The 20367-nt window shown below is 49.3% G+C and overlaps 6 protein-coding genes across 6 annotated transcripts; 5 read left to right on the top strand and 1 right to left on the bottom strand.

The window, feature by feature from the left end:
- Positions 1-217: 217 nt before the first annotated feature.
- VTN00DRAFT_8810 (uncharacterized protein) lies at positions 218-1416 on the top strand (the record flags this gene model as incomplete). The annotated part of the gene is made up of 5 exons (XM_069435701.1): positions 218-304; positions 357-509; positions 576-757; positions 819-1234; positions 1289-1416. 5 exons carry the CDS (start codon positions 218-220, stop codon positions 1414-1416), a joined length of 966 nt encoding a protein of 321 aa, XP_069285620.1.
- Positions 1417-2001: 585 nt separating this feature from the next.
- On the top strand, positions 2002-3833 carry VTN00DRAFT_8809 (uncharacterized protein; the record flags this gene model as incomplete). Its single annotated transcript, XM_069435699.1, has 5 exons — positions 2002-2292; positions 2368-2839; positions 2899-2985; positions 3509-3634; positions 3745-3833. The coding sequence occupies 5 exons, from the start codon at positions 2002-2004 to the stop codon at positions 3831-3833; spliced, it is 1065 nt and encodes a 354-aa protein (XP_069285619.1).
- A 664-nt stretch (positions 3834-4497) lies between these two features.
- Positions 4498-6393, top strand: VTN00DRAFT_8808 (uncharacterized protein; the record flags this gene model as incomplete). Its single annotated transcript, XM_069435698.1, has 6 exons — positions 4498-4534; positions 4590-4630; positions 4857-4874; positions 4962-5141; positions 5631-5969; positions 6244-6393. 6 exons carry the CDS (start codon positions 4498-4500, stop codon positions 6391-6393), a joined length of 765 nt encoding a protein of 254 aa, XP_069285618.1.
- A 2030-nt stretch (positions 6394-8423) lies between these two features.
- VTN00DRAFT_8807 (uncharacterized protein) lies at positions 8424-8736 on the bottom strand (the record flags this gene model as incomplete). The annotated part of the gene is made up of 2 exons (XM_069435697.1): positions 8424-8668; positions 8724-8736. The coding sequence occupies 2 exons, from the start codon at positions 8734-8736 to the stop codon at positions 8424-8426; spliced, it is 258 nt and encodes an 85-aa protein (XP_069285617.1).
- A 1470-nt stretch (positions 8737-10206) lies between these two features.
- Positions 10207-14032, top strand: VTN00DRAFT_8806 (uncharacterized protein; the record flags this gene model as incomplete). The annotated part of the gene is made up of 2 exons (XM_069435696.1): positions 10207-13060; positions 13113-14032. The coding sequence occupies 2 exons, from the start codon at positions 10207-10209 to the stop codon at positions 14030-14032; spliced, it is 3774 nt and encodes a 1257-aa protein (XP_069285616.1).
- A 2754-nt stretch (positions 14033-16786) lies between these two features.
- On the top strand, positions 16787-19546 carry VTN00DRAFT_8805 (uncharacterized protein; the record flags this gene model as incomplete). Its single annotated transcript, XM_069435695.1, has 5 exons — positions 16787-16942; positions 17030-18401; positions 18468-18730; positions 18792-19110; positions 19173-19546. 5 exons carry the CDS (start codon positions 16787-16789, stop codon positions 19544-19546), a joined length of 2484 nt encoding a protein of 827 aa, XP_069285615.1.
- Between the last annotated feature and the right edge of the window lie 821 nt (positions 19547-20367).

Genomic DNA, 20367 nt, shown 5'->3' with positions numbered 1-20367 from the left:
ATCTGCACGGGATCGGGTAGCCTCTTCAGGAAGCGATATGCTGGACCAATAAGGCGAAACGGCGCTGCGCGGGATAAACCGCTTTCAAAACCATGAATATCGGAAATGGAGGATCTTGACATCAAAATCATTGTTTACTGTACTTGAGGATAATTGGTTTTCAGATAATAAGTAAAGGACAGACAACTATTCCGAAAGCACGGGGAGATACTCCAAAATGTCAGAGTTAGCACGGACTTTGCCAGCGTCGTGGTACCGCAGCTTGCCGCTGTACCAACTTGAGAGGCGGGGTGTCTTTATGAAAGTACGTTCTCGATTCCCCCTTTTCTTCCAAGTTATTTGACGATCTATATTAGTGCTGGTACTTGCTTGGCCCTGTCACTCGCTTCTTGGCCGTTGATGAGAAAGTCGAGTACGAGATTGCGCAGCAGAAAATCTGCGCCTTCAGGACATCGGCAAACACTACTTTCCCTGGACCAGGAGATATCAAGGTCATCTCTACCAGCGATGTATGTTATCCAGTTGTCTACTCGAGCAAAATACAGACAAGATCGATATTCTGACAATTCGTTCAGGGAAAGGAATTGCGAAGCCATGTAACTCCCACGGGGCTTCTCTTCGCGACTCTCTCAGATGAAGCGCCGACTTTCCACGAATTCTATCCTGACTTGGAGGAACTCCTTGCAAAAGTCGACTTCACCAAGCGGCCATATCGTCGCAGCATCAAGTACCACGGGAACTTCAACTGGAAGACGATGTAGGGCCTTCTTTCACACCTATATCTGCCGGACAATACATATACTAACCAAATATCTAAGGGTTGATGGATACCAAGAATGCTTGCACTGCCAGTATACGCATCCGTCATTTTCCGTATACTATCCGCCAACGTTCTACACGGTCTACAATCATAAGAACTTCTCGCAGCACGTGGCAGATCCCAAGAAGCCTGACGACGGACTGTTCCTTTACTTCTTTCCCAACTGCACACTGAATGTTTACGGAGGAGGAATGTCTTCTTTCCGAGTCTGTCCGACGGAGAACCCTGGTGTCACCAGGATGGAGTTCGACTACTATCACATGGAGTCTGGAGAGAAGTTTGAGGAGTACTTCAAATTCGTCCGGCAGGTTGCGATCGAAGACTTCGAGCTATGCGAAAAGGCGCAGGAGAATCTGGAGAAGGGGGTCTACAACGAGGGCATTTTGAATCCGGAGAAGGAAACTGGAGTCGCCTGTATGCACAGTGCCCCCACCCCCATGATTTACAACAGCTAACATCTCTATCTAGTCTACCAGGAGCGGGTCTTCGACCTTGTGTGCCAGCAATATGAGGCTGATAAGCGGGCCAAGGACACTCAGAAATCGAGTAGTAAAGATGGGAATATTTTCCCTGAGACCGTTGAAGCTGCTGCATAGGTACAGAGCTGCGATGACTTGGTCTGCATGGCGTTATCAGTCTGTGTGATGGAGAGATCACAATTGAATCTAGATAAGCCATGTAGAACATAAGTCTGACATTTATCGTTCCACATAAGCATATTTGACAGGACCATAAAATCTTGCCACATCGAATTGTAACCTCGGTTTAGTAAATATCGGTTGCATAGACGGTCTTTAATAGGCCAGACGCATATGTGGAGTGCGGCACCACAAGCGGGGTAGCCATTCAGAAATGCGGGATCATCGCACCCAATTAGGCAACACGAGGAATGTCGAATTGATATCTCTCTATCTTCACCGAAAGACTGCCAAAGTACCAATTGCAGGAACCCCCACGATCAATGCACAACGCCAAGGCGGCATGTTGCAGGGCTGATCTTTGTGCTGTCGGATACCTCCACCCCCTAATTCTATATCATTCGAGTATAGTCGGTATGGCCCGGTTATTGGCGGTGATAATAAGATTTGTTTATAAGGATTCCTCGAGGAAGATCGTGTAGTTTTGGATTTGACCATGATTGATTGACAAGAAAGCCCCCCCTTTTTTATTTTGAAACCAAGATGCAGGAACCTCTGCCTTTAGCCGTTTCGTTCGTGCCCGTGGCTGCGTCCGCGCTCGCCCTGCTGGTAGCCGTTGCGTATCTGTCGCATAAGTCTTCCTCTCTTCATTTACAAAATTCAGATACGCAGGTACAGTCCAGAAAAGAAGTTTCTCAAGATGATGTAGCACGAGCCTCAACAATAGATTCGAAAACAACGTCGTCTACCGTTTACAAGGAGTCTGACTTCCCCGAAAACTGGTGGACCGACAAGGATATTTTCGACCTCGAGAAACGCGCAATTTTTAGCAAGGTGAGTATGTAGCGATATTTCCCAAATTTAAACGCCTGTAGTAGCATGCTCAACTGGTATTTCAAAAACAAACAGACATGGCTATATGTCTCCCACCGCAGTCATTTCACAAAGCCCGGCGACTACCACTCCTTCGAGCTGGCTGCGTTTCCCGTCTTCCTGATTTTGGGAAAAGACGGCGTTGTGAGAGCCTTCCACAATGTCTGCCGCCATAGAGCGTACACGATCACCAGGAAGGAGTCGGGATCTTCCACTGTCCTCGGATGCCGGTATCACGGCTGGAGCTACAACACCCGCGGCGACCTCGTCAAGGCTCCGCACTTCGAGAACGTCCCTAGTTTCGATAAATCCCAAAACGGGCTATTCGAGATCCACACGCGGACGACCGAACACGGGCTGATTTTTATCAACCTCGATGCAAATCCAACGGTCCCGGAAGTTGATTCTGCCTGCTCCGACGCCTTCGCGAGTCGTGAAGGTCTGACGTTGAAATCGACATGGGTTGCAGGATGGACGTTTGAAGGTGCTTTCAATTGGAAAGTGGCAGGTATATCTTTCCGAAAGGACAAAGCTACCTTGTCACGTATCACTGATGAATGGCATCAGTTGACTCTCGCAATTCCTTCGACCTGCATGCTCTGCAGGATTGCATTCCGCGATCCATCCTTGCCTCTATTTCCAGCTTGGTTACAGGTAGGAGCGGTAGACGCGAACCCTCTAACCTATCACTGTTTCCAACGGCTTCACTGCATACTATTCCGACGGCCGGCTTATGGTACTCGCTGTGTTTCTTTCCGGCGTCTGAAAGCCGGACTCTGGTCCGGTGTGATCTGTACTCCCGCAATTCGAAGATTGATGCTACTTCCCAGGCGGTGTCAGAGAAGTTGTCCGAGCTTCTCCGTGAGAGAATTGAAAGCGTAGAGAAAGACTTTAAGTTACATTCCGAAGAATCAGGGTACGTATAGGAGGGTACGCCAACAGATAGGTGTTTATTTACAAGGTAAGATGAACCCCAAGCTCTACTCGATAAGAGGTTATGGATCAGCTAATTATAGTTAATAGGGACTAACTTACCTTCCATTCCTACAGAGCTCCTGATATGAATTTTTCCACCCCTGATGGGAATAGTGAGGGTAATTCAGATCATTCCCACAAGCACTTTCATAGTATCGTCCACAAAACCCCTGCTTACTAGAAAATCCTTATGCATCACTAGACACGCAGTACAACATTCTCCTGCACTTGAAAACACACCTCAAGCTGGAAAAAACCACGGGAACAGAGGTATTCCCTGCGTTGAGGCGGTCGACGACAAGCAGCAAGTACGCGCAAGCGGATACATGTTAGTACTCCCCAATTTGTTTTCTTATTCTCCTCAAATGCTACGTTCTTGCTTCCAGCAGGAAGGTTTCTGAACCGGACATAAGTACTAACTCTGAAACCATTGCATAGTATGCAGAGAGCTCGACTGCCTAAGCAAGGAATCGTTTACGATGGATACTGGGGCCGGATCGGGAGTCAAGGAGGTCCTTGTATGGTGACAGTGGATGACGGTATGGATGAACATCACCTCAAACGCCTGACGACATACCATGCTTTATGTTGCTTCAATTTACCATGCTATCCTTTCCCCTTTCCCATTTTCTGTACGGTACTATTCAACGTCCCCCTTTTGGATGAGGTAAAGCCTAAATAGGGGCTCTTTTAAGCTATCATTTTATGGTTGTGTCACAGCGGCCCTTATTAAAACCACAACTGGGACTGAAGTTGTGTAACTGAAAAGTATTGTCATTTCATCTTGGAGTATGAGGTAGCAAACTTGCAAAGAAACTAGATGGTGTCGCCTTGCCGTTCTACATTTTATTATTCTAATTTAAAATATTGTTGACTATCTTGGTATATTGTCAAAGTCCTCAGGTCCTCATTTTTTTTTATATTATTCCACACGAGGCGATGAAGTTAGAGATTAGATTTCTTGCAGGTATATCCATGTGTGGAAACATACATAATGCTTACATACTATCTATTCTACAAAATCCAATATAGAACCCCAAGTGGTCCTATACAGAATTCCACAATATTACAGTACTCCGTACACACAGTATGGAGTCGTTGTCCGCAGTGGAGCCGGCCGCCGCAGACGCCGACTAGCGCCCGCATCCCGCTTCTTGGCGCAACAACCAGCACTTCCACTGTCAACATGCCATGTTAAAACGGTCCTTCGGCTCGTCGCTTGCGCTCTGTCTGTTGTCCTACCTCTCTCCAATTGATACCCTGGGCGTCGACTGAATATACAGACGTACTTGCAGAGTTCTATCTGCATCGTGCGGTTAGCGAGGTATGTACTGTACAGCCCTACTACCCACCCTAAGCCACTCGGGAGCGAGCCTGGAAGCCGAATCGGGGGGGCAGTGTTTGCACCCCTCCCCCCGCGTATCCGTGTCGGCTTGCTTATCCACGGCAACAATTGTTTTTATTTTTAGACACCATTGCGTCCGAGAGCTCACTAACAGCCATGAGGCCAGGCAAGGCAGCGAGGTTGTGCATCGCCTAGACAGACCTAGGCAGTTGAAGACAGACAGGTAAGCCGGTTCGTCGCGGTCGCTCCGCCCAACGGCCCCAATGGCCCTCAGACAAGCCTGCAACCTATGCTAACCCTCGCAGTGCAGTGCTGTCCGGTATACACGTCGGCGTCGGCATCTCTGGACGCGGCTTTTTTTTTGGATCTTCTCTGGTTTTTGGCCCCGACCATGTCTGCCCCGCCAATCGTCAAGGCCACTCTTCAGGCTGCGCTGATCAATGCGGGGTCGAATGTGCTTGCGCAGGGAATCAAGGCGTACAGAGATCAGGTACGTATCTTCGTCTTTAGGATGTTTCATCGTTCTGTTTGTCTCTTGTTCAATCTTCCGATTTTTCGTCTTCCATCTTTTTGGTCTGCAGTGGCTGCAGCCTGGAATGCTCCTGTATTCGTTGTACTGTAAAAGGCTTTACTGGAAGAAACGGGGGGGGGGGAGTGAGAAAGATATAATGCATGATGATGAAGAAATCCTTTTCTTGTGTCACTCTATTGTTCAGCTGCAGCTGCAATGATGGAAAAGGCACCGACACCCCTGCAGAAAGGGCTGGCTGGGATGAGTCAGAAATCATAATCAGGTCTCGTTTCAACCTGTTTCAGCCCACTTCCATGCAGTAGAAGTAAAACCAAGAAACTAGGTTTGAATATGACAATGGCTGACGAGCAGATTCTCTTTCGGCCTTGGTTCCGCCGTGCTTGGTGGGACTACCACCACCGCGCAGCGGGATCTAGGCCTTTCCCAATGAATGGATGAGAAAATCAGAGACCCTTCGAACTCGATGTCCAGACCCTGCTGCAGTTCACTACATGCGCGGTGATTATCTCGCCGCTGACGTTCCTATGGCTGGAGAACCTCGAAGCCACGTTTCCCGGATTCAGCGACACCAAGTCCAAGCCCAAGCCCAAGACTGAAAAGGAAGATGAAAGCGACGAGAAAAAGGAGAAGGATGAGGAAAAGCCGCGATTGAATGTACGCAATACCGCCCTCAAAGTCGTCATCGACCAGACGATCGGCGCGGCGTGGAACACGGTGCTGTTCCTGACGACCATGGGGATCCTGCGCGGCCAGGACTACGACACAGTTGTGGAGGCCATTCAGAAGGTGAGCGGAAATTTTCCTTAATTTCTCTGAGACACAAAGAGATCTGCAACCAGATGGCTGGCGGTTACGACCTCGTCCCTGGCCTTTTGTTTACTGGGACAAAGCGCATTGGGAGCCAAGAGAGAACCGTCCTTTTGGCATGAAAGGGAAACCACTAGACTGGGTTCCCCTACACGTTTAAATCGTTACTATTCTTTATTCTCCGAGAAATAACCAACAACCAAGCTTGACAAGAAAAACTAACATCCTCTCCTTCTCTTCTTTCTCCCAACAGGACTTCTGGCCCATTATGATCGCCGGTTTCAAGATGTGGCCATTCGTCTCGATTCTCTGCTTCACGGTCGTCCCTGCCAACAGGAGACTCCTTGTGAGCAGTCTGTTCGGTGTCCTCTGGGCTATCTACCTAAGCCTTATGTCGAACTGAGCTTTCTGGGCGTTTCGACTCTGGGAAACGGTGGTAACCAAAGCGGCAATTAAAGAGATGAAGCTGGACTGGGACACTTCTTCGATCGATCTAGGATGATGTGACGGGCTAGCTACTTTCACGAGAGAATGAAGCGAAATGACAACTTGGCAATTAGAAACGAAAAAAAAGGTCACATCGAGAGCCGATGGGATAATTTTTCATGATCACGTCCCACAGACATGATGACACGTTGGAAATTCTTTTTCATCTTCTGCCGCGCGTCAAGGTGACATTTGACCTTGGCCTAGATGAGCACGTTGGTTCTTTTGGTTTCTGCGGCACAGTTCTTGTTGCTGGCTTTTTTGGCTTCCAGGTTATCATTAGTGTACTACAGTATAGAACTAGACCCTTATAGAATCTGTGGGTAAACGAAGACACGACAGAAAAAAAAATATCATTCAACCAATGGAAATCTTTTTTTCCGGTTCGACTCCTTTGGAGGAAAAGGTGCCTCGTGGGGGCTGATCCAGTCAAGTCGGGTCGCGGCTATTCCACCAACCATAACAGTGACCCCTAGGTACCTAACCCCTAACCCCTAACCTAGGTATTTAACCACCAGGTTATGCAAGAACGTTGGATTTATTCCTGCATAATTATCTTGGTACCTACCTAACTTACCTACCTACTTGCTTAGTAGGTAGAATAATTATTATGTAGTACCTGCGTTAGTGTAGTGCAGTACTGCGCACTTCAGACCTAGAAGCTCGGTAGACATCTACGTAAATAGCGCTCACAGACTAGTACCTAACCTAATTTGCCTATCCTAGTAGGCTTTGATGGAAGCGCCTGCCTATCAATTGGTGACAAAATAAGCTTTTTGGCAGCGGCAACTACCTACTACTAACCTTGGATACCTAACCTAACCTAACCTACCTACTGTGCCATTAGAGGTACAGCTTACCAGGTAGGTTAGGTATGTACCTACCTAGGTACTACTAATGTAGGCACCTAACCTAGCCCCCAACCCAACCTAATCTAACCCAACCCCGCCACAAAGCGGGAAGCACTACTATGTACAGAGTTAAGTACAGCCTACTTACCTACACAACTACACTAAAGTTACCAACTTGTCCGTTAGAAAAGCTCCGCTTCGCGGCCCCCATGATGCTAAATTACCTACCTCGCCTCCCTTATCCACTTTTTAACTAGTTGCCGCTGTCAAGTCAAGGCTTGATTTGACTTGACGTGTCTTGACTTCCCAAGGATGACTTGGAGGGGCCAAAGCTTGTTGATGTTGTGGTGGTGGTGACAATTGTGCAATGGGGCCGGGGAGGGGGCTGTTTTTGTCTTATTAGCGCAGGGCGTGTATCTGGACTTTATCATTTGCTATGGGCATGGATGGGCATGGATGGGCATGTTGGTGGTTATGTCTGTGCATCATTCAGGAAAGTGGATAGGCAGAACTTGACAGGTTGTTATTAATTAATATTCATTTTGGTCAATTGTTGCCTACCTTGTCCGCCATTATTCCGATTAGGACAGATATACATGTTGTCAGTGTACTTAGGTAGGAGTTGGGGGCCTTGGGGCGAACCGGACAGGATGCAAGTCGGCATCTGACATGAGATCCGAAATGATCCGCACTTTCTCGGAGCAACAACAACGGTCGTTTTTCTGGTGTTCATTTGGACTTTTCAGGATTCTGTTTTCAGAGATAACAGACTGGTATCTAGTCGTCAGGATTAACCTATCATAGATAGAGTAGTAGTATCTGTTGGATAAATAAGTAGGTATCTGAGTTGATTTCAAGGATAGACGTCTGTTTAGAGAAGCGCTATCTGAGGAGCTTGAATCAGTTCGTCCTATGTGGCTGGTACTACGAAACGAGCGCTGAAACACTCGAGAGAGTCTTCGTGGGCAAGGATATATGTATGTACTTATGTGTACTCTGTAATATAGCCAAGAGAAACAGAAGCTGTTGGTTTGACAGGCGATTGCCCTTTTTGAAACGTTCACGCTCTGCTTTGTGTAACCGACCCGAGAACCCTTCATTGTCCTCGCGAACCGGTTCTGGCCCCGATAAAAGAACCTCGCAGCCACGTGGGAGAGCTCACGACTTGGCGCGGCTCCAATTTCCCAGGACCGGTCATAAGGGCTTTAGAGAGAGAAAGTGCAGGACGGCTATTGATGTTTAGACGAGCAGAGGCCGTTATGGTGCAGGTAGATTCCGCGGACTGAATATACGTAAGGTACGGAGTAGTTATCCGTGGAGCAGCAGCAGGAGACCAATTTCCTGTCCGGTGGTTAGTGACTTCTGCTAAGTTAGTGTTTACGATGCCTGAGGATGCCTCTTGCCCGCATTTCTCTCAGACCGGTGTAAAAAGGACTCAAGAGAGAGACGGAGACTGGAAACCACCGCTGGTACTGCGCGAAAAATTGGCTCGCGAAGGGATGTCTTAGATGACGAGAGACGACGTTGAGTCTCGACACTTGACAATAGTCCTGTGGCGTCTGCCGCCGCTCACGATGTCGTTGGTGCTAAAACGCAGCTGGGCTTGGGGGCCAGCTCTGCCCCAGTGGGGTCTGAAGTGAAAGCGAAGTCGAACAGGTGGTGGAGAAAGCGGTTAAAGCGTGCGATGGGAAGTTCACACAGGAAACAGCAGTCGAGAGCAGATTGTTGCACGGCCCTTGAGCAGAGTATGTGGCTTTCAATGGCATCCAAAAAAAGTCAATTCGCTTTCATAGATACGAAGGAGAGAGGGGCATGGGTCCTCAAGAGCCGAGATGCGGCGGCTGCGCCACGGCGACCGGCTGCGCGATGACCTGCAGCGGCTGGACTCACGCTCGTCAAGAGCTGCACCTCCAGTTAGTGTGTTTCTGTACTTAGATTTGGAGACTATCGATCTGATTCGTACCGACAGAGAGAGACGAGATCTTCTGCAGAACGTTTTTGTCCTTGCACCAAGCCATGGCTTACAGACGGCGTGGCGGAGGCCCGTCCCCGCTATTGTCAGCAAAAAAGTTGCCGCTCGAGAGTCAATTCCTTTGAGGTTATTCTGAAGTTCTCTGCTTTATGGATTTGAAACTCGCCTTCGAGAGGACTTTCTATCCTGCACAGTTTTTGATGAGGGTGCAAAAGCGGCCGGCCGTGGGTTTGTTAACGTTAGAACGACTGACCAGCGTTGGTTGCACCGTCAGATCTCAGCTGAACAATGAACATGGGCCCTTGTCGCACTGCATGCGTCTCAATGATCGCCACCTGTGAATCTCCGGGCTGCCTGTGTCTCGAGACAGTGTACTTTTCTGCCCACAGCCCCTCCCGGCTCACCATGATCGGCGTCCGTCAGCGCACGGCTATTTACCTCAAGTCTAGTACCTGACCTGCACCGCTCGCAGATCCATATGCAACAAGGGCTGTCGGTTCTATCATTGATTTCATTGCTCAAGCGTCTCTAACGGGCCGGATAGTCTGCAGTTCCTGCCGCTGGTCCCTGCTCTGGTCTCGAAAATTGGTTGTTGGAAATTGGCTGTGGTCCAACAAGCCTCGTTCAGTCCGGACGATAGATACTCCAACGCCTCATAGAACGTGAGGGGGCCGAATGACACGTTTGCTATGAACCGCTCTAGTCCTTATCTCAGTGGTACATGTACATCTCCATTTCCCTCTTCTGAACCTTCTACTTCAAAATCTACGGCTACTTCTACTTCTTTTTCCAAGTAACCTTCGTTTACACAGGCTGACCGAGCTGAAGGTGGGAAGAAACAGTGACATGCTCCATGCCGGCATTCTCCTCACTACGTCCCTCTAACGGCCATGTTTCGTTTCACAACATGCCATTTACGCGGGGCAAGGAGGAGAAGGAGAGGAGGAAGGGGAAGAAGTTACCCAGGCATAGCAATGCCGGGATTTCGAGATCAGTGTCCTTTGCTCGCCTGCCAAAAGTGTTTGGGCTTGCAGAAGACTCCAGTCATCACCAGCCTCAAGCTTCCTGGTCTTCTGACCAGATCAGATCCCTACATTCGCAGTCTACAGCCTCGAGCCTTCACAATAAGCATTCCAGATCGGACACAGCTCTCGACATGATGCTGCACCCTGACCGTTCAGATCATCAGAGACGACCACCACTCGCCATGTTCGTGCCAGACGGTCCTTCGAGGGCTGCCCAGTCGGGTGTCGTCGAACGGGGACACCTAAAGTCTCATACAACCTCCGAAGACCATCGCATATACGCTTCGGAGAGAGCTATGAGAACCTTTGTCCGCTTCGATTCTTCAGATGAGTCGCTCAGTGACGATTCCGACTCAACGATATCTCCCCGGTCAGAAGGTACTCCACGCAATTCAGGAAACCATTGGCGCCGCTTCTTTCCCGAGATCTCTTCCCACTTCTCTCAGTTCACCGTCGTCTCCCCAGTTAAAGTTGACATGCCACAAGCCGAATATCTGTCACCGCTGGAAAGCATTGTTTCCAAAAGTCTCGTGCAATTGATCGAGCCGCAAAGCAGGTCCTCATCGTCTTCGCAGGAAACCCTTGACAGCCCGTCTTCACGTTATAGCCGCAGATCGTCTATAACTAGCATAGACCCCGAATCCCCGAGAGACGACACATGTCAACCGACGTTGCGCCATAGTCCGTCGGAGGTTTATTCTATCATCTCTCCTGTTGCTGCTGGTGTATTCGACGACTCCTCTCCCGTACAGCGACGTCCGACAAAGGTCGGAAAGGGAGGTTTGCCGATCGAGGAAGTCAAGAACAAGCCTCTTCCATTAGAGCCTCCAATTGAAATGTCACCTTTGTTTGTACACCGGAGGAGTAGGGTTGGCGCTCGATCTCCCATAGGAAAGTCCAGGGACCATCAGCACAGGGCACAGCGTTTTTCGATACGTGTCAATATGAAAGACCTGGACGTACCGGACGATGGCTCAGGTCCTGAAAAGTCGCCGCAGAGACGATACCGTCGACACAGTCCGACGTTATCCCAAGCCGCCCAAGAGTTGGAGGATGAACTCTCCAAACTCACGCATCAGCTCGGCAAATCGGAAGAGTCCCCCGCCGTTGTTCTCAACCAACCACTGCAGATCAGCAGGGGTAACATGGAAATGATCGCCACTCGACCACCTCCCACGCCTCCTAGTGCGAAGCCGCAGGTCAATTCACCACCACATCTGAAAGCCGCATCACCAACTTCACCAGTAAAAAGGGCAGAGCGAAGGCGGTCTGCTGATACCGCAACAATCTACGAAGCGAAACAGCAGAAGAAGCCTGGAAAGCGTAAATTGAATTTCTCATTCTCTGTCCGCAGACTCCGCAAGTCGTCAAATACTAGACGCTCATTTAGCGTCCAAACCCCGAAGACAGTACTGGAAGACTCGGAGCGAGAAGTACAGGCTGAAACAGGAGAAAACACTGGGATAACCAAACAGCAACCCTTAGCAGTTTCCGTTGAATCTTCTCGGGAGACGGCAGTATCGGATATCTCGAGTTCCGTGAAGGACGCTAGCCCTCCCAGGTCACGTTCCTCGTCCAGCGAAAGTAATCTTCGTCAGCAGCTCCCCCGCCTTCAAACCGATCACCCCCAACATCTCGTTGCTTCGAAGAATCCTACTCATACTGTATGCACGCAAACTGATATGGAGCGACCGTCCCAGCTTACCGGCGAACAGACTACAGCAAAGACACAAAACGAGGATTCCAGTTCATCAGAAAAGATCGTTACTACAGAGGAGGATCCAAAGAAGTATCGCTGTCCGAACTGTTCTCAGCGAACGCACGAAGTTCAAGTTCTCGAACGAAAACCGAGGCCACAGCTTGATCGATTTAGACCTCTGTCCAATGTGTTTGAGCTTGATGCTGGTCTTCCGTCGCCATCGATAAAAATTGTCAATTCGACGGAAGACTCGCAAATTGTTATTCCTGTTGATGCACCAGAAAGAGTCATTCTCACGATCTTGGAGAATCTCGACACGTTGGAAGACATGTTCAACTCTGCCATCCTGAACAAAAGCTTTTACACAGTCTTCAAACGCCATGAGCTCTCATTGATTAAGAATGCTGTATTCAGGATGTCTCCGACGGCGTGGGAACTGCGCGAGATGAGCCCTCCATGGGGTAGTGAATGGGAGAGCCTGAGGAATCCCGATGCTCCGGTCCCTGAGTACACGCCCACTCTCTATCTCCGCCATCATACCCAGGACATTTACACCTTGGTCCAGCTCAAATCGCTGATTCTCGCTCGCTGCGGGTCGTTTCTACGTCGAGACACAGTCCGCGGTCTCGCGGGAGTCGATGACGTTCGTGCTGCAGAGATAGACGAAGCTTTCTGGCGCATCTGGACGTTCTGTCGTATCTTCGGGTGTGGCAAGAACAGAGAGACTGATATCGAGGGCCAGATGGACTGGCTAAATGGTGGACGCCTTGCTAGACAGCAAAGTAGGAGTCTATCCACATTTTCGAGCGAGCCGTTCGCCATGAACAATGTCCTGTTGGAGCCCCCAGCTGGGTTCGCGCGCGGAAATGGGGATGGATTACTGCCAGGTCAGTTGTACGATATGACCGAAATCTGGACCTGCCTTGGCGTTCTACTCCAAGCGATCCATGGGAAGTGCACTGAAGCCCGGAAGTTCGGGGTGTATGATGGGCTGGATTTCAAGAAGGGCGATATTGCGAAGGAGGAGGTTATGCTGGGTAATATCTATTTATTTATTCTCTATTGTACCGAGGCTAATCTGTCAAGCAGAGGAGTGGACATACTATGTTCTTACTCTTGGTCCCTCCGCAGTACTGAGTCTCAGTTCTGTCTGTCCCAATGCATCTGCGGAGGCGACCTTCAGCAAGGCTCAAAAACTGGGCTTGACGAAATGGGAGCCCCCTCAAAGTGGAACAAGCCGTGCGTCATTCCTCAAGGAAGCCGTCTCACGCGCCTACCAGACAAGAGTATCTGGCCATGGTTCACCACGCCAGCAACAAACCTCCGGGGCACATTCCAGGGAACCATCGCCTGTGATGACTCCAGCAAACGTCTCCGCAGACAATGGTTTGAGATTTGAATACGCGACTGCAGAGGACCGTCAACGACAAGCGGCATATGCCGCTGAACTTCGCAACAGGCGACGACGACAGACACCACCGAATGGTCACTTCGTGGACGAACGGCCCTTGTCCGGCTACCCAGTGATCATGGACCGCCTCGAGGGCCTGCCAGACAGGGACGTCCCAAGTATCAACGTCTCAGGTAATTCTGACACCCCCGCCGTCCCTGTTGTCCCTGCCGCCCCCATGCCCATGCCAATGCCTGCCTCCACCACCACCCAAAACCCGACGTACGTCGCGCCACCTCCACAGCCACAACAAATGCCTCCTGCTTTCCATCGTCAAGTCCTCGATCCCGTCGACAGAGCGCTCGAGATGATAGTCAACGAACTAGGCTTCAGCGAGGAAGATGCCAAGTGGGCATTGAAGATCACGGACACGGGCGACTCGATCGACGTCAATGCTGCAGTCAGTCTGCTTCTGAAGGAACGCAAGAAGCGTGAACGCAGCCAGCTGCTTGCGCGATTAAAGCGCGGATCGTCGGGCGGCAGCAGCAATGACAGCCTCGTCTCACCTTTCCTCAACACTAACCCTCTACCGAACACACCCGGGTGGAGGTGGGCTTGAAATATCCATAACTTGATATCTGATGACCTGTCGCTATTTTCTAACGATTGTACATATACGTCTCTCATCTACGTCTCATATCTTCGGCTCATTTTGTTTCTGAAAATCTTCCCGGAGTCTTTTTGGCGTTTGTGCTGCACTTCTAGCGACTTTACGATATTGTTATGTGTGAACTATTTCTGTTGTTCTTTTTTGTTTATTTTTTTTGTTATATACCCCATTTACGCTCCTTACGTTTCGATCGGTTTAATTGATTTATTGATGTACCATTCATTTCATTTAGCGCATGCGTTTCTGGCGTCTTGTATGTATGATTGATCATTGTTCCATGTTCAGCTTGTGATTGAGTACAATAAATTGGATGCATATATACGTTCTCTGGCTTGTTTTTGACGTTACTCGTCTCTAGTTGAAATTTAGCCATTGTGTTACCATCTGATTTGTTCATTCAAGGACTCGATCATTTACTTTGCTGTGTTGCTTTCACGCAGTCAGATAGTTCTTTTTGACCAATTAAAACAAGATATTCATGTCATGTTGTTTTGTTGCTTATTCTTTTCTTTCGAAAGTACTGTACTATACCTGTTATTCTTTCTGTTACAGGTCCGTCGGTCAGTCAGTCAGTAAGGCTTTCAAGACGGTTTATCTGCTTGTGGTGAGTTGAGTCGCGCTGTATCTGTTATGTTGTTTCCTCTCATGCACTACTCAGTGAATAGCTGGCCTACCTGAGATGTAATACTGTGTGCATGTACTCTGTACTTTAGCTCCCAGGCGATCAATAAATCGATCAATCAACTAATTAATTAATTAATCCCATTGAGATTATTATCCATTTCTTTAATGTATATACATACATACATTTAAGTACATGTGCCCTCTTTGTATCAGCAAGGGCTACGAAAGAATAAAAAGGTCTGACATTCATGACATTCATAGGTTGTACTAGGAAATCACACCTCAACCTCCTCAAATCGACAATGTCTCAAATCCCAACATTCCACATTCCCTCAAGTCATCCACAAAAATATCTATCGCCAGTCGCAATTCCCTCCCATCCCGAGTTTTTTTTGTACCACTTCTGACTCTCCTTATAGAGCTTCTCCGCCTCCTCGCTCTGCCAATGTAAAAAAAAAATAAAAAAAATAGACGAGCCTCTTAGTGACTTGTCCTTGATATTCAGCCTCCTCCCCTTCAATCCACCCATGGACACTCATAATAAGGCCGTCCACAGGGCCCAGATAGTACTCCTGTTCCAAACAAGAGGCGTGGTAGATCTTGAGAGGCCCCTCGAGCTGTTCTGCGATTCTGGGTTTGGTTTCCTTAAACAGATGGACAGGGATATATACGGTCCAAATCTCGTAGATCTCATCTGGATCTGCGAACATAGCTGGCGCAATGACAGATTCGTAGTCGACGCCGAATTTGTGGATGAGGTGGATATCTGGGATGTCACCTTTTGTCATATGCAGAAGACTCTCCCAGAAGATTCTGAAATTATCTGATTGTCGAGACTGGTCTCTAGAAATAGCAGGCCACCATTCTAGATGTTTTCCATGTTAGAATCTCATTATTCTTTCTTTGAGCGAGGAATAGAAACAGGAGACGGTTTATCTTCGTATAAAGTGTTCATGCTCACACTAACCGATAACCTATAATGTCTGAGGGGACTCAACTGGTCGAGTTATGAAGATGCCTTTACACCCAGGATGACTACGTAGAGCCGCTAATGCTTCCTTCCATCCTGGGGTTTCAGATTCAAGTTCGTCTGTATATTCCAGGTCAAACCATTCCAGGAGACGACGGTGATCATTCTTCTCAGCAGGCTGGTGCTCAGTGGTCCTTTCGGTCGACTTGGGGTTGTTAGTATTAGTACTGTTGTTAGAGTTGTATTTCTCTGCGACTGTTGAGCTTGATCTATTTTGGATTTTGCGGCGCTTGGAGACTACTGAATTCGAACTGAGTGTGCTGCTGCGTGAGCGCTTCTTTCTGGCTGTGGAACTCCTTGGATTTGGATTGTCTTTGCTTTTCGGGTTGGAGGTCCTTGGAGCTGTTGAGCTTCGCGTAATTCTTCTCATCATCCAAGTGAGATATTCTGCGTGAGATCTGGGTGCTGAGTTGCTTGGCCAAAAATCTGCAGACTTCATATATTGGAAGCGTTTCGTACTGCTCTGTACATACCAGGCCTGACCAACTCCGTTAGCTGGTGCATTGGCTGATGTCCTTTTCGGTGTCGACTCCGATCTCTTGCAGACTACCTACTTACGCAGTAAAGAAGGGTAGACAGTGAGGCGCGAGAGATATGACAGGGCTGTGGTAGCGTCGATGCTACTGCATGCTTTTGTTGTTGCCTGGTCTTCACCGTCATTCGGATGTCGTTGATTTCAGCTGCCTAGACCAGGTTGGAAAAGGAACTAAAGAAACTGATTAAAATATTTATACCGGGGTCTCCAATCGCTGTTGTCGATGAATTGAATGCTCTATGGGCGACGAGTATAGCGCTTTATCTAGTCCGTCTTGTAGCTAAAGCACAGGGCAAGATCATAGGGCGTGGGCTGATCAGCCGCCCCACGATTACATACGGCGTGACGTCCGCTCCGTCGATCCCCCGGCCGACAGCTGACCGTCTGCCTTCCATCCGGCCTCCAGACGTCCAGACCTCCTCTCTATTTACTTTGCTCACTTACAGACATTCAGGAGATGAGCAGCGCATCCTGAGAAACACTTAACTACGATTTGACGAGAGAAAGTGCCGCCATGGCAGACTCCGGAGCCAAGCTCACTCCTCCGCCCTCGCCGCCGTCTCCATCAGCTTCCTTCTACGACCTGAGCGACGATGAGGAGAACGAGTACAATACTATTACGCATTCCAGGTCGGGAAGAGGCGTGAAGCTTCTCTTTTCAAAGAGCAAGGTGTGTTCACTAAAATCTTCGCCATCTCTTCCACCATTGCCTTCCGCAACAGCATACTGATGCAGATGCCTTAAAACGGCGTTGCAGGTCTATGTCCATCCCACGCCTTCATCAAAGGACAATATCCCCGGGTTCATTGCCCTGATCCAGCAGAAGCCTGTCCGCGACGCGAATCGTCCCACGACAGCCGGTACCTCGCGAGATGTCGATACTTCGTCCTATCTCCTTGCCTGGGTGCCGGAGTCCTCTCTTGGCGACGCTTACAGCACCTATGTTAAAGTCGACCTCTCCGACAGTTCTTCTCCCCCTCGTCAGACATACCTCGTTCCTCCCCTGCCGACAACCAGAACCTACAAGGACCCGATCGGTCTCTACGCCTTTGCGGTGCCGCTGCGGGAGATATACTCGTTGCTTGTACGACCACCAAGTCTTGGGTGGTGGTTTGGCAGTCTTGTGATCAATACAAGGGCAGGGGATAGCTTCCCGGCGCTGTTTTTCCATGACAGCGAGTGCGAGTCAACCATCCTGCAGAAGAAGAAGAGAGCAAAAGAAAACTTCGACCCGTTTGGCGAAGATGGGAGCATGTTTTGGGGAGGTGATGAGGTGTTGCGATGGCTCAGAAAATATGTGGAAGTACATCGCTCCGCTGTGGACCCCAGCGTATATCTTATCAATCCCTCTGAAGAAGATAAGGAGGCGTTTGGCAAGCCATTGGCCGGGTCTCCAAAGGGCCAGGCTCAGGCTGAGGCTGCGGGCCCAGCCCGTCCAAAGAGAAACCCTCCGCGAGATGCAGGGATGGATCCCTTAACCAAGACGCTGAAGGAGGCCCGATGGAAAGTCCTCGAGCAGCTCAGTAGGATAACCACATTCACGCGACGGACGGCAAACGAGATCGCGGATAATCCCCGAATCCCTCCACAGGTCCGTCGCTTGATGAAGAATCCGGAGATCCAGACGCTGCAGGATGAATTTGACAGCGCCAGAATCTACCTGGCACGGTGGGCTATGAGCATCGCGGAACAGAGTGAGCGCGAGAGGAACCAGCGGATATGGACCGCGCGAGATATCCAGGAGATGGAGGACAGCTCCGTAGGCGAGTTCGAGATTTTAAACCTCGAAACGGGGACCCTGTCTATACAGGAGCGACGGAGAACGGTCACTCTCAAGGAGTGGAAGGGGTGGTTCGATTCTACTGGAAGGTTACAGGTAACCGTTGATGAGGTCAAAGAGCGCATATTTCACGGCGGTCTTGACCCGAATGACGGTGTCAGGAAAGAGGCCTGGTTATTCCTCCTAGGTGTCTACGACTGGCATAGCAGCGAGGAGGAGCGAAGAGTGATGATGAACTCAAAACGTGACGAGTTTGTACGACTAAAGGGTGCATGGTGGGAAAGAATGGTGGAGGGAAGCTCGACGACTGAAGAATCTGAGTGGTGGAAAGAACAGAAGGCTCGAATAGGTATGTTGTCCGGCTCGATCTCACTGTCGAAGCCTCGATGTGCTGATCCGATACGTCCCCTGATAGAGAAGGACGTCCATCGCACAGACCGTACCATTCCACTCTTTGCGGGAGAAGACATCCCCCATCCGGATCCGGATTCTCCTTTTTCAGAGACTGGAACCAATGTGCACCTTGAGCAGATGAAAGACATGCTTTTAACGTATAACGAGTACAACCCCGATCTTGGTTACGTCCAAGGCATGAGTGACCTTCTATCCCCAATTTACGCAGTTATGCAGGATGACGCTGTTGCTTTTTGGGGCTTTGTGGGCTTTATGGACAGAATGGTAAGGGGATACTGTAGTCTAGAGTTGGACCCGCGTGGACTGATGCTCACTCTTCCAATAGGAACGGAACTTCCTCCGGGATCAGTCCGGCATGCGCGCGCAGCTTCTAACCCTCGACCATCTCGTGCAGCTCATGGACCCTCGGTTGTACCTCCACCTGCAATCCGCTGATAGCACCAACTTCTTCTTTTTCTTCCGGATGCTGCTTGTCTGGTACAAGCGGGAATTCGGATGGGTCGATATCCTGCGTCTGTGGGAGACGCTGTGGACCGATTACCTGTCCAGTAGCTTCCACCTGTTTATTGCCTTGGCCATCCTGGAAAAACACAGAGATCCTATCATGGACCATCTAAAACACTTTGATGAGGTTTTGAAGTACAGTAGGTTATTTCCATTGTCAACATTTCGCATTACAGTCCCACTGACAACGCTTTGCTTCCAGTTAACGAGCTCTCCAACACAATCGAGCTCATACCGATCCTCACGCGTGCGGAGTCGCTCTTCCATCGCTTCGAACGGAAAGTCCAAGCCATAGACAAGAAGGACAACTTCCCCACACCCTCAGTTCGTCATCGAAAACCCGGCTCCGACGCGTCTGCCGCCGACAGTGTTCACAAGGGTAAGTCGCCTCAACGCGTAGGCGGGCCCGGAGCTCGTACCAGCGGCAGCAGTATTGGCCAGGCTGTCGCGCAAGGTATCGACGCAGAGAAAGAGAAAGAGAGGGTCATCTCTCCTGAACTGAGACAGCTGCTCAGCAGGGAGGTGATCACTGTGGATAAGAAGGGCGTCAGGCAACGTGATGATCGGACGAGCTGAAGCATGAATGCTCTATGGATAGCTACTTTTCTATCTCCTCTTCTTTTATGACCTCAGGTTTATATCTTGCCCGGACACGATCGGATTCCCCGACTCTCGGTTTGCTCTTCTTTGCTTTGAATTACACGTTCAATTGGGTTCGGAGTTGGACAGGTTTTGGGATCAGGCGGATGTGATGATTTTTATTTGCTTTTATGATATGATATGCTATATCGACCCATCTTACGAGCTATCCCCAGTATGTATATTTCGGACTCGGGGTCTACGGTCTATGTATGTTATGTTAGTGAGTACCTACCTAGTAAACGACCACATGGATTGATAATGAAAGATTTCAAAGCGATCTAACCCAATCAGCGAATGCTGGGATTGTTAACGCGTGCCGTATTGTATTATGTTCCTATGAACAGACAACACGCGCAGCACCGCAGAAGCATGAATGTAAACAGGTGATAGATAGTCCAATAGATTAGATTACATACCTCCACACACAGGTGGAACTGAACTCCAACAGAGGTCGAAATAATGGTCTCTCAAATAGGAGCTGGTTGTTTCTCCACGCGTTTGATAAAGTCGGAGGAGCTTAAGAGAAGACTTTCTTTCATAAATATAGATAATAGCCCCGTCTGGAACGCGCCTTGTTCAGGCTCTGAATTCGCACTATCGATTTTGGTAACAGCATCGCATTGTCTCCCTCTCCATGTCTTGATGGAAATATATATATATTTTGAAAGATGAAACTGAAATAACCTGCTGCCGCCCAGCCAAGCCCGCGATGATCATCAAGATTGAAACTTTCTCGCTCGTTTCCCAGCGGATGT

The sequence above is a fragment of the Thermoascus crustaceus genome (genome assembly GCF_041956765.1).
Source record: "Thermoascus crustaceus strain CBS 181.67 unplaced genomic scaffold VTN00scaffold_6, whole genome shotgun sequence".
NCBI lineage: Eukaryota > Fungi > Ascomycota > Eurotiomycetes > Eurotiales > Thermoascaceae > Thermoascus > Thermoascus crustaceus.
Note: the sequence above shows the minus strand (reverse complement) of the source record. Positions and strands in the feature narration are given on the sequence as shown.